At 33.9% G+C, this 14,596-nt stretch overlaps 1 protein-coding gene across 13 annotated transcripts in view; it reads right to left on the bottom strand.

Moving 5' to 3' along the window:
• The window catches only part of DLG1 (discs large MAGUK scaffold protein 1), a 288,506-nt gene that overhangs the window by 142,671 nt on the left and 131,239 nt on the right, over window positions 1-14,596 (bottom strand). For 10 of the 13 annotated variants that reach the window (XM_057545184.1, XM_057545179.1, XM_057545185.1 and 7 more), the window contains one exon: window positions 5,903-6,001. The exons of the other annotated variants lie outside the window; for them this stretch is intronic. In XM_057545184.1, the coding sequence (XP_057401167.1) occupies window positions 5,903-6,001 (99 nt within the window). The remainder of the gene's footprint in view (window positions 1-5,902; window positions 6,002-14,596) is intronic. 13 annotated transcript variants of the gene reach the window in all.

Genomic DNA, 14,596 nt, shown 5'->3' with positions numbered 1-14,596 from the left:
GTGAAAGATTTGTGCATTGCAAACTATAACGTTGCTGAAAGAAATTAAAGACAACAGAAATAAATGGAAACACATTCCCTGTTCATGACATCTTAATACTGTTAAGATGTCAATACTACCCAAAGCAATTTACAGATTTCATCCAATCCCAATCAAAATTCCAATGATGTTTTCTGCAGAAATAGAAAAACCCAACCTAAAATTCATATGGAATCTCAAGGGATCTGAATAGACAAAATAATTCTAAAAAGGACAAAGCTGGAGGACTCATACTTTCTCATTTCAAAACTTACTACAAAGCTACAGTACTCAAAAGTATGGTACTGACATAAAGACAGACATATACCGATGGAATTGAATAGAGACTGCAGAAATAAACCCTCACATATATAGTCAAATTGTTTTCAACAAGGGTGCTAAGACCATTCAATGGGGACAAGATAGTCTTTTCAACAAATGGTGCCGGGAAAACTGGATATCCAAATGCAAAAGACTGAATTTGGACCCTTACCTAACATCATATACAAAAATTAATTTAAAACGGATCCGTGACCTAAATAAAACACCTAAAAAACTATAAAACTCTAAGAAGAAAACACAGGGTAAAAGCTTCAGGACACTGCATTTGGTAGTGATTCACTGGATATAACACTAAAGGCACAGGCAACAGAAGAAAATATAGACAATTTGGACTTCCTAAAAATTAAAAATTTTGTGCATCAAATGACACCATCCACAAATTAAAAAGGCAACCCACAGAATGGGAGAAAATATTTGCAAATCATATATCTGATAAGGAACTAATATCCAGAATATATAAAGAACTCCTAAAACTCAATTAAAAAAACTGCAATGCAATTCAAAAATGGGTAAAGGACTTCAATAGACATTTCTCCATAGAAGATATGCAAATGGCCAATAAGCACATGAAAAGATGTTCAACATCACTAATCATCTGGGAGCTGCAAATCAAAACTACAATGAGATACCACCTCATACCCATCAGGCTGGCTACTATCATGAAAAGAGAATATAAGGAGTGTTGGTGAGGATGTGGAGAAATTGGAACCATTGTGTTCCGCTGGTGGGAATATACAATGATACAACACTGTGGAAAATAGTATGGTGGTTCCCCTAAAAATTAAAAATTAAGTTACAAAGTGATCCAGTTATTCCACTTTCAGGTATACACTCAAAAGAATTGAAAGCAGGGTCTTGAAGAGGTGTCTGTACACCTGTGTTCACAGTAGCATTATTCACAATAGCTAAAATGTGGAAGCAATTCAAGTTGTTCATTGACAGATGAATGGATAAGCAAGGTCTCATATATACATAAAACGGGATATTATTTAGCTTTCAAAAGAAGGGAAATTCTGATGCTACATATGCTACAACACAGGTTAACCTTAAGGACATTATACCAAGTGAAATCAGCTAGCCACAAAAAGACAAACACTGTTATGATTTCACTTCCATGAGGTACTTGAGTCAAAACCACAGACACAGAAAGTAGAATGGTAGTTGCCAGGGCCTGGGGGGGTAGGGAGGAATGGGGAATTAAGTGTTTAATGGGTACAGAGTTTCAGTTTTGCAAGGTGAAACAAGTTCTGCAGATGGATGATGGTGATGTTGGCACAGCAATATGAATGTACTTAATACCACTGAACTGTAAACTTAAAAATAGTTAAGGTGGTACATTTTACATTATGTGTATTTGATCACAATAAAAAAAATGGAAAACAAATATATGACCTCAATCTAATTATTAAAATGCATCAAACACAAATTGCGGGATATTCTACAGAACAACTGTTCTCTTGTAAAGGCCACACACATGAAAGACAGATTGTGTAGCTACTGTTCTCTTGTAAAAGGCCACACACATGAAAGACACAGATTGTGTAGCTACTTCAGATTAAAGTAGACTCATGAAAACTAACTGTGGTCTTGGATGGGCCAAAGTACCTGTTTTTGTTTTTCATACAAAAAACATTATTAGGGCAACTGGTAAAACAGAACTACAGTGGGTAGTATTATATTAATGTTAATTTTCTGGTTTAGCTCACTGCACTATGGTAATATTTTTGTTCTTTGGAAAAATATTTAATATTGTAAAGTATTAATATTTAGCGGTAAGAGGGGCATGAATAAAACTTCCTTTTAACTGGTTTACAAAAAATAATATTATACTCAATTACAGAAGAACAGAAATGATAAAGCAGATGTGGCAGGTAAAAATATTAACAACTGGGAGATGTGCGTCAAAGTATATGGAATTTCTTTGTACAATTCCTGCAACTTTCTGTAAGTCTGAAATGATTTGAAAATAATATAAAAACAAACAAACCAACATAAAACCAACAAAAAAACCCAAAACACAAATAGAACAGTGGCACTGCAGTCAGATATTAGTGTGTGGCTTAAAAAGGCTCATCAAGGTAATCCAAGTATACTATTCTATTTAAGATTACTAGTAAAATGAAAATGAATCAAGCCATGCTTTAGATTATACTAATGATCAAATCATTTAAGAGTCAACACTCAGATGTTCTGTGGAACTTGAATTATCCAGAAGCAACAGGATGTTCTATACTGGTTATACCTCTAACGTAAACTACTCTCATGTCATGTGGGAGTTATTTGTTAAGTTGTGATTTGCATAAACAGAGAGTAGGCTCCTAGAGGACAAGAACAATGTTACATTCATCTTAGTATCTACATGATTGGAACAATAACAAATAATTGAACAAAAACTAATCCCTCCAAAGCACCTGTTTGCGTGTGAACAGAGACTTTCACACAGACACACAAAATTAGCTATAAAGCATTTTCAACAATACTTTACCCGATAGCTCCTCACAACTGGTAAAAAAGGAGGTCTAAAGAATCTGGTTTTAAAGCAGAGTATTTATTCTGGGTGTATATTTAATAGGCCAGTATCATAGAGATTATATGATTTTATCTCCAGCAGGAAGAGCTAGCACCTGTTATATAACTACTATGTGCTCAGTTTCTATGTGGAGAAACTGAGGCTATGAGAAACTGAGTAATGTCCCCACCATCACACAACCAGGCAAGGGTGAGGCCAGGAACTGGTAGGGTCAGGTGTCACTATAAAGTCCAGGTTCTTTCTGCAACTTCAAAAAGTCATTCAATGTATCCTTCTCTGTACCACTCTGAGTAATAAGCATGATAATCCCTACTGCAGAGGGTTATCATAAAATTTAAATGACATGATCAATATAAAAGTACTGTGAAAGTTTGAAGTTCTACAAATAATCAAAGGCAATATTAAAAAAAATTATCATCTACCTATTTGTCCTCAAATTCATTTTGAAGTAGTCAGGGAGGCATCAGCCACCCTTTTTAATAGATGAAGGGAGTAGAAAACTCAGAGAGGTTAAGTAACTTGTTTGAGTCCCAAAGTAGGACTAGAATCTAAATCTTGTATCCTCTGTTTCTATTTCTATTACATCCTGATGCATCTAAAATATAAAGTAGTAGATCTTTAGAAGAAAAATATCTATTTAAAATGTTAAAATCAGGCTATGTATTAGGTGTGGATTTCAAAATTCAATTAGGGACAAATATTTTAATCACTTTTATTAATTTTATAATGCACGTTATACTCAATTACTCAGGCACACACTTACTTATTCTGGAAAATGAGGCACACTCCACAGCCTTCTCACATAAACAACATCAATGGTTAAACTACTCTACTTTTGGACTTCTGTAAGTATATTTAAAACCTAAAATGAGGCTAGGTAGTATAAATAAGCCTCTTCTGTTCATTTGTTTTTTTAACTTGTTCCTTGGTTTACTGTCTCAAGGAAATATGAAACAACACTAATACAAATAGCCAAGATCATGTGCCAGCTGCACACACACACTCTTATTCTTTCAATCACTGTAAAACATTTCAAGTAAGTACTATCATCTTCAGTGTTACAGATGAGTAAAGAGAAGATCAGTGTTAAGTAAACTGCTCAGTTACACAGCCAGTTAAGTGGTAGGACTGGAATTCTAAACCAGATCAATCTAAGTTCTTTATTTATAACTACATGGCTATGCGATGCCTCAACAATTTCCAAGTGTAGTGTGATGCTAAGTTAGGGACACTGGAGTAAATAAGTCAGAGAACTCTGAAATGGAAGGACTGGTTCCCTATTGAATATAAGAACAGAAACTATGGGGCTTCCCTGGTGGCGCAGTGGTTAAGAATCCGCCTGCCAATGCGGGTTGGTTCGAGACCTGGTCCCGGAAGATCCCACATGCCGCGGAGCGGCTGGGCCCGTGAGCCACAATTACTGAGCCTGCGCGTCTGGAGCCTGTGCTCCGCAACAAGAGAGGCCGCGATAGTGAGAGGCCCGCGCACTGTGATGAAGAGTGGCTCCCACTTGCCACAACTGGAGAAAGCCCTAGCACAGAAACGAAGACCCAACACAGCCATAAATAAATAAATAAATAAATAAATTAATTAAAAAAAAAAAAAAAGAACAGAAACTACTACAAAATTTCAAAGGATTCTAGAAAACTATTTTAACATCAAAACACAAATTGAGGTGACAAGAGTAAAATAAACTTTCAAATGTCCTACTTTAAAAAATATCGTACTACTAAATCCTAGTTACTTGGAAAGGTGTTACATTATTACAATATTACAATAACCCTTTGGCTGCTTATGTAGAACTATATTTTATTTATAAATTCAATTTCTTCTCTGCAATACAGAGGAACTATCCATCTGGACTTATCTATTCAATTCTTGGTAGTTTTACAATGATTTGACTTTTAATGATTTTCATAAAGGGTCAGAGACTATATAGAAGCAGTAACATAATAACATGGACTGAAGTTTTAGTGTAATACCCATAATTTCCCCTAGAATCCTATTTTGTATAATGTTCTTACTGATTTTCACTTTTTAGGAGAGGGGAAGGGCACAGAGATGTGAACAATCACAGCTGATAACCCATTTTTTCCCACAATAGGACTTACTTTGACACTGTGTTTTCACAGCAAAAACACCATTTTTACTAGATTTTATGCTAAAGATCAATAATAATAAAAATACCTAAAGACGCATTTATTTACACTTTAAATGAGGTTGAGATCTTCCACACCAAAGATCACTATTATTATACGTAATAATACTACCATTATTTTAACTTTGGATGACTCTGTTGGTTGGGTAGTTAATGTCTTAATAAGCCATCCCTTGGAACTATTAAGTAAAGCTCTGAAAGCTAAAAATGTTCAGATTCTCTGACATTTGGCTATTGTTTCATTTTATTTTTTGACTGTTATACATTAACTTTAAAAAAAATGAACTTATGATTTTAAAAGTTTTAGATTTACAGAAAAGTTGCAAAGATACCACGAAGAGTTCCCCATATACTCTGTATACATTAGCTATTGTTTTTAAATAATAAATGTGAAGTATGTTATCCTACCCAATGACAGAAAGATGAGTATTTCCAAAGATAAATATACACTAGAAAACAAAATGCTATATATAAAATGGCACATCCAGTACAAGATCAGGAGGACAATTATTTTTATTATCTTTAGAAAATAAACAAAATTTCCCAAAGCAAATAAATTAAAAAACTGTTTCGAACAGATTTACAAGTATAAAAGGCATGATAACAAATCTAAGGTGGTTCAATATGATGAAGTTTAGAATGTATCTTATTTCACAGATAACCTGATAAAATGGCAAATATTAACCCATCTTATATTAAATCCCAGATATTTAACTCCCTAAAAGTACCGTTTGAAGCCCAATGTGAATTACCAAATCTAACAAAGAAATAGTTAAAATGGTTTGAAAAGAATACAAATGAAACATTAAAAACAAATGAAGTTTTTATAAAGAAAAAAGAAAACTAATAAAAACCTGTGGTATGGTGGGTAGGATGACAGTACTCTCAGCAGGGACTGGCAGGACAGGGATCACAGGGACAGTGGGAGGAGAGGGAGGTACAGCTTCTGTTGGCTAAAAATCATCAACGACAAAACATCAGGAAAAATATCAAATAAAAAGGAAACACATAATAGAAAGTTTTGTCATAAAGATATAGTTTTCAGAAATAACTGAAATAGGTAAAGTAATATATTACTTCAATTTAAATGAGAAAATGCTCAATTATACCACCAATAATAATTTTAATGACTCTGTAGTTAAAACGAGTGACTACTCTTTAGATGTTTAAATGAAAATAATAAAAGATAATGAGTTAACAATACTCCTCCACTGGGAGGCAAGACACTCACTTCATAGACAGATTACAAAATATTTTTGTAGCATTCAGTATATATCTGACTACTTTCCTCCTTGCATTCAAGGAATCAAAAGTAATTTCATTAGCCCATGAGGTAGGCAATTGGGGCCTATAAATCCACAAACAGAAGATTCAATGGACTTAAAAACTGAATTTATATCATTTTAAAGAATCTGTGCTGTTAACTTCTACTATCAAGAACTGTAATAACCTGTCTTAAACCTGCCTGTAAAGTCATTAAGTGGGAACTCTAGTGACATAATTTAAACTAAGAAGTTTTGATATTTATATTCAATTACTCTATCAGGCTTAATTACTATTTTAAAAAAAGAGGTAACTGAAACACAGAAAAGGGGTCTTGTAACAAGTCCCAATCTCTATAACCTGGATTAATTCATAAATATTTGCTATACCAATGACATATTCTACATATATAAGAAAAACATTAAAATCAAATCTATAAGAAAACAATGTACATTAGAAGACACTTAAAACAGGAAGAACCAATTGCCACACTTGAAACTATGCTTTTCCTCATTGATAAAGAAATACAAAATAAAATTATAACGTTGACCTTTTGTTGTCAATCAAATCAATCAAGATTTATCAAAAATGTATGGCATCTCTTCAATAATGGTGCTGGGACAACCAGATAGCAACATGCAAAAGAATAAAGTTAAACCACTACCTCACATCCTATATAAAAACTAACTGGAAATTAATCAATGACCTAAATATAAGCATTAAAACCATAAAACTTTTAGAAGAAAACATAGGGATAAATCTTCATGACCTTGGACTTGACAATGGATTCTTAAATATGATATCAAAAGCATAAGTAAAAAAAAAAAATCAATTAGACTTTATCAGAATTAAAACCTTTTGTGCACCAAATGGCATTATCAAGAAAGGGGAAAGACAACGCATGGAATGGGAGAAAATCTCGTAAATCATACATCTGATGATAGTTTAACATGCAGAATATATAAAGAACTCCTACAACTCACCACAAAAAGACAATTAAAAAATAGGCAAAGGACTTGAACAGACATTTCTCCAAAGAAGATACACAAATGACCAATAAGCACATGAAAATATACTCAGCATCATCATTCATTAGGGAAATGTAAATCAAAGTTACAATGATAAATCACTTCATACCTACTAGGATGCTGTAATAAAAAAGTGAAAACAAAAAGAGAAAGTTAACAAGTGTTGGCAAGGATGTGCAGAAACTGGAATCCTCAAAAACTGCTGGTGGGAATGCAAAATGGTGCAGTCACTGTGGAAAACAGTTTGGTTTGGCAGTTCTTCAAAAAACTAACCCTAGGATTACCATATGACCCAGCAATTCTACTCCTAGGTAAATACTCAAAAGAACTGAAAAGAGGGACTTGAATACTTTACCCCAGTGTTCAATGATGCATTATTCACAACAGCCAAAAGGTAGAAACAACCCAAGTGTCCATCAGCAGATAAACAGCTACAAGATGTGGTATATTTATACAATGGATATTAATTCAGCCATAAAAAGGGATGAAATTCTGATACATGCTACACATGGATGAATCTTGAAAACGTTATACTAAGTGAAATTAACCAGACACAAAAGGTCAATATTATGTGATTCCACTTATATGAAATATTTAGAATAGGTAAATTCATAAAAAGTAGACTAGAAGTTACTGGAGGCCAGGGAGAGAGGAGCATAAGGAGTTTACTGCTTAAGGGTTACAAAGTAAGTTTGAGATAATGAAAAGGCTTTGGAAATAGTAGATAGTGGCGATGGTTGGGCAACATTGGGAATGTAATTAATGCCACAGAATTGTGTAGTTAAAACTGGTTAAAATGGCAAATGTATTTTACCACAATTAAAAAACTCAAAAAAATTTTAATGCATGGAAACAGGTCCTTTCACAGTGCTGTTGGATATATAACGTCATACAAACTTTATGAAAAGCAATCTAAGTAATTATCTATAGCTTTAAAAATGTTCGAACTCTTTGACTTAGTAATTGTGGAAATCTATCCTAAGGGAATAATTCAAAAAGCAAATGTCTTAACACTCACTATATTCTTTTGAGCATTGTTTATACTTGGAGAAATGTAGGATATCCTAAATATAAGGTGTTGGAATAGCTGAGCAAATAATGATAATTTTATAAGATTAAATATTATGCATCAGTTAACAAGCATTTGTAAGAACAGCCTGTAAGTCATAAAGGACATTGCCTATGACATGACATTAAGTAAAAGAGGGAAGATAAAGCTTTTATTTAAAAAATGGAAAGAAATGTTTGAAAAGTAAACCTCTGAGGGCAGGATTATGAATGGTTTTTCTCCCCTGCCTCTTTATTTCGAATTCTACTTTTCCAGTCGTCAACAATGAATACACAGTGATGCTATAATGCTGGGTGAGGGATGGAAGATCTATTCATATTAAGAGAAAAACAATTATTATGATCTTTTACCATCTCATTCTCTAGAAAATAAACTGAAAATGCATTTCCCATTAATTGTTCTAAAAGATGCTAACAAATTTCAATGATTTTACAAGACTATTAGAGTTGAAGAAGCTAGGGATCAAGTTTAACCCTTCATTTTACAACTGAGCTAGGCTCACAAAAGGTAACCTGTGAGGAATTAGGAAAAAACTTGCTAGACTACTGTTACCTGGATTTCTTATATCCTGTAGAAACAGATTTTAAGCCATTAGATTTTGTTTCCTTTTTTTCTTTCTTTTTAATGTTCCCAGTCTAAACCAGTTCCCTGTTTGGGATGATGGAAAAAGTTATGGAGATGGACAACGGTGATGGCTGCACAACACTGTGAATGTATTTAATGACACTGAATTAATTATACACTTAAGAAAGGTTAAAATGGTAAAATTTTGTTATGTATATTTTACCACAATTTTTTTAAAAAAGGACATTAGGAATAAAGCCTCTGTGGGTCTTACTTGGGACTCCAGTCACCAATTATACATTGTTCCTATAGAAAAAAAAATTCGAATTCCATAGTATGAGCTTAAAACAAGTAATTTAAATGCCAACCAATTTTCAATGGAATACTTACAACTTTTTAAAAATGTTTGAAAAACCCAGAGATTCTAACTCCTAATTTATGACAAAGAGAAAAAACTAGTTTTAAAAGAATTTATGTTAAGTGAAATAAGTCAGAGAAAGACAAATACCACATGATCTCACTACAAAACAAAACAAACAAAACAAAATGAAAAGAGACTCATAGATACAGAAAATAAATGTGTGGTTGCCAAAAGGGAGGGAAGCAGTGGGGGGGCGGGGTGGACGAAAGAGGTGAAGGGAATTAAGAGGTATAAACCTCTAGTTATATAAGTCACAGGGATGTAATATACAGCACAAGAAATAAGGTCAATAATATTGTAATAACTTTGTATGGGGAGAGATGGTTACTAGACTTACCGTGGTGATCATTTCACGATGTACGTAAATATCAAATCATTTAGTACACCCGAAACTAACATAATACTGTACAACAACTATATTTCAATAATTTTAGAAAACTGCTGCTGAATCAACTGGATATACATATGGAAAATGAAATGAACCCTCTTCACTCCCTTACACCATACTTAAAATTAATTCCAGATGGCTTACTGACATAATTAAGAGATGTACAAAAATTAGGTTTCTAGAAGATAGTATTGATAGAATACCATCAGGATCTTGGTGTAGGCAAAGACTTCCTGAATAGGAAAGTACAGGTTGTTGAAGTCGAGCAGGGTGAGGAGAGCCTCTGTGCACAGGGAGTGGAAGGGTGGCAGCAGTCTGGAGCAGGGTGTTGCGGAGTCTGAGCAGGATGAGGAGGGTATCCCACGTGGGCAAGTAGTGGCAGCAGCCTGATGTGCTTTGCTGGATCCCAAGTGTGATGGAGTATCTATGTGGCAGTAGTAGTAGTCTGGCACGAAGTATAGGGACCCCAGTGGAACAAGGTGGGGATATCTCTTGGATCTTGAGCTGGGTGGGAAGGATGTCTACCTAGAGCATCGACAGTGACAGGAGATTGCTTACATACAGGGGATTTTTTTTTTTTTTCATACAGGGGATTTTTGATCCAAGGATAAAGGAAGCAAGGTTCCTCACATCAGAGAACGGAGTCACTGGAAAGGGAGAAAATTAGTCTGAAATCTACGGTTTTAGACTAGATTTGTAGGCACTGGTATGACTGCATGGTTTTCAATATATATAAATACAGAAATAAATGCATGTGTTTCTATGTACATATATACCCTAGCTCTGTCTACAGAGAAGACCTGGGAGCAGTAACACCTCAATAGCATGAAAATACTTAGCATTCAGATCCCGGTTTATAAATACCCATTCTTTGATTAAAAAAAAAAACAAAAGAGGAATCTTTGGAGAAATGGCTGATTCCAGGGCTAGAGTCTAGCAAGTACAATATGAGCCTAGAACATTCTGCTGTTCCAGAAAATAAGGAGGTGCTCAAAGAATAACGAGGGCATGACAAAGGACACTGACAGTCAGCTTGAAGGGCTCTTATCATTCAGATTGGGAACAATTTGAGACTCAAAATAAATAATGATAATGATGGCATAAATCCCACTGAATTAAACAGGACTCCAAGAGTCTACACTGATATAATTACATAATAATTAAATGAATAGAGAGAAGAGAGAGCATTTCCTTACAGTAGAATGCCAATTAAGAAATGTAGAAGGAATGATGGAGTTACAAAATCATCATTTGGCAACCATCATAGTAATAATTCATTCAAGAAACATCAACAAATGTTAAAACTTCCATTGCTGCCGAATGAACCCTCCATTTCATTCTAGTGGAAGAAAGTTTGAATGTGAGACACACACACACATACACACACATATCTCCCCTACAAAGATTAATTACAGTGAAGAAAGGTAGCAGACACTATCTTAAAGTTAACATCACCAGGACAAATCAAAATCATATGCTACCTGATAGGATGTAATAAGAATACATCACTTCTGTGACATTCTTATCAAAGATGCATAACTTGAACATTAAACATCAGACAAACCCAAATTGAGTGACAAACTACAAAATAACTGGCTGTAGTCATCCAAAGTATCAAAGACAAGAAAGTCTAAAGTTTATCATTTTTTTATTTAATTTTTTTAAACAGCTTTGTTAAGGTATAACTGATATACAAAAACTGCACATATTTAATGTATACAATTTGATGAGTTTGGACATATGCATACACCTGTGACACAATCATCACAATCAAAGTAGGAGACATATCTAACACCTATAAAAGTTTCTTTATGCCTCTTTAATAGGGTCAGCTATTAGCTAATTAATAATCCATTTTAACATAAAAAAGACATAGCTGTATGCTTATATCAAATTTCAAGGCCAAGTACAAAAATTTCCTCCATTAGGCAGTTGCTCTCCAAAACCCTTTATGATAAACTATAAATTCTTTAATATTACATTTAAACCTCACTGTATTACTGGCTCAGAGCCTATTCTAAATCTATTTCCTTTCGATACAATAATCTAGAGGATCTGAATACCATTTTTTAAAAATCCTAAAAAAATGTACACCATCTGAATTCACCCCACTCTCTACAGGGCACTGAGCAAGTACTTTGAAAAAGAACATATGCCCCTGCTTCTTCCTTAAGAAAGGCAAATACTGATGAGAAAGTCTTCAAAACCAAATGGGTACCAACACACACAATTCCCTAGCCACAGCCAATAACCAGTTCAGGTAACACAGAATTACAGAACAACAAGTCATTTAGTTCACATGAAACAAAAATACCACGCTAAACAAATAATATCTAATCAAATGAAGGTTGAGTGATGAGGAACAGCATAGATGTTAGATATGATAATACATATGAAGAGACAAGAGGCTATTTTCAGTGCAGGATTGAGAGCATGGTAAAATTCTGGGGAGTTGTATAACAAGATTCTAAATTGGAAAATGGCAAACTTAAGATTCTAATATAAATAATGAGGCAGCAATATAATACAGTAACCATTATATATGGGTTATTACAGAAAAGAAGGAATTCACCATAAGCATTTTAAACTTGAAAAATCTTACATACATATTTTATTAGACAATATGACTTTTATGCCATCATCCTTCTTCTGCTCCATTTGTATATATCACTCAATAAGATCAGCTTCAACGAGTTTTTTTTTTTTTTTTAATCTTGACCATGTGACTAACAACGGTCTCAGTTGTTTCTATCCATAGCAACACCATGGAATCACTAGCCTCGGAGGCTGCCTTCAGAGACTTGTTTCCATGACAACAGAGGCTATAATATTAACACTGTCTCAAAGAACACTGCAGAAAATTGTAAATTCCCGGAAAGTAACTGGATTGTACATATTTTTAAAGTACTTTTTTAATGCCAGTATCGAATTGACAGCTTTCTGAAAAATGTTTTAACTAATTTTTAGAGATTCTTGTTATTTATTCACAGCTTTACATTTTAAATTTAAGATCTTAAAATTACGAAAGCAGCTTTTTAAAAAATTTTGATAAAAAGTGGTCTGAAACCTCATTAGGTATAGCCACATGCTTAATGTGTACTGCACATCTACATTTATAACTACGTACCTCCCTCTTTCACTTCCATTAATTCAACAATAAATGAAAAACAATATATAAATTGAGTGCCCCTACCTTTAATAAATCTCTTTTTGCTTAAAATAGTTAAAGTGGTTTTTTTCATATGTGCATCTGAATCCTGACTGATACAGGAAGAGACAGAAGGAACAATTAGGAGGCTGCTATGATAATCCAGCTGAGAGGTGATCAGTGGCTTTAACCGAACGATGGTGATGGTGAAAATGGACATGAGTAGTCAAATAAAGATAGATTTTGAATGTAGAATTGGTGTATCTAGTGACTGATGGGAAGTTGGGAGGAAGGACTATTAAGAATAACACCAACAATGGCCACTAAAAAGTATCTTTTACATCATAGTTAGACCCAACCACAATAGATTTACAAGGCTTTCTGAACATATTTTTAAACTCTTTCTCAATTATTTTCTTTTTAATTTTTGGCTGCACCCCATGGCATGTGGGACCTTAGTTCCCTGACCAGGGATCAAACCCGTGCCCCCTACATTGGAAGGCGGAGCCTTAACCACTGGACCGCCGGGGAAGTCCCTCTCACTTATTTTCTTGCTTATTAAAATGGTCATCATAGCATAAGGTCAAACTCTGAAGAAAGATAATACCATACTACCAGGTAATTAATAATTGTTTACATCTTACATTAACATGTCACATGAATGGGGTAAACTGAGCTTAGAATACACACAAAGATTCAATAAGGTCAAAATAAATTTATACCACATTTATGGAAGATGAAATATATGAAATAGTAACTCTTTTGTTATCAATATCTTAGATAACAAGGAAAAAAAAATTACCCCTATGCCACTGTTGGTCAATAAGGATTTTATTTTGTTTTTGTATGGCACAGTTTAATATTCTTAATCCAAGTTCCTTTGCTTAAATATCTACTATGTGGTAATGAGACATGTTTCTCTGAATAAATGTCAAAGAAGCTATCTAAGAGGGAACGAGAAACCAGGGGAAAAAACTGCAAGCCTTCTGTATGTTTATAGAAGGATAAAATACAGCACAGTAGATTTATCAAAACTGTTTGGGAATCACTGTATTTAACAGGGGTCCAGTATCTTCAGAATAAAGGTGTTTTTCATTGCTCAGATATGGTTCTCATTTGATTCAAAGGCTCTTTTTGCCACAGTTACTCCAAATAAGTACCTTCAAAATAAACTCCGTAACAAGTTATTTGAACCAGCTGTAGATGATACCTGTGTCATAATTATCTCAGAAGCAAATAGCAATGAAACCAGATACATTTTTTAACAAATACTAAGAGATTAAATATAAATTTTTGATTTTAAACTAACAAAGGGGGGATAGGGAAATAGATCTAGTGATTAACAATCCTAGTATAGAAGCATGGGTACAAATTTGTTAGTTCATACAGACAGAACATCTAGTTTACGGATCTATTTCTGCTTCCAAGATTCATGATAGTTAAGGTATGTCATCCCTTCATTATAAAAAGATGGTGTTTTATCAGCATTCAGCTGATCACTTTGTATTGGTAGAAGGATGAGCCAACAATCACTAAAAATTTCAAGTAAACAGAGATCCAAAACTTGTATTCAAAGATGTGGTTACATAATTAACAAATAGGTATGAAACTACCAACTGCAATATGCCGCCTGCCCCCCACCCCCCAATTTTATCAGACTACGGCTA

This window comes from Balaenoptera acutorostrata, chromosome 4 (genome assembly GCF_949987535.1).
Source record: "Balaenoptera acutorostrata chromosome 4, mBalAcu1.1, whole genome shotgun sequence".
NCBI lineage: Eukaryota > Metazoa > Chordata > Mammalia > Artiodactyla > Balaenopteridae > Balaenoptera > Balaenoptera acutorostrata.
The sequence above is the reverse complement of the archived record's forward strand: the minus strand, read 5'-3'. Positions and strand labels throughout refer to the sequence as shown.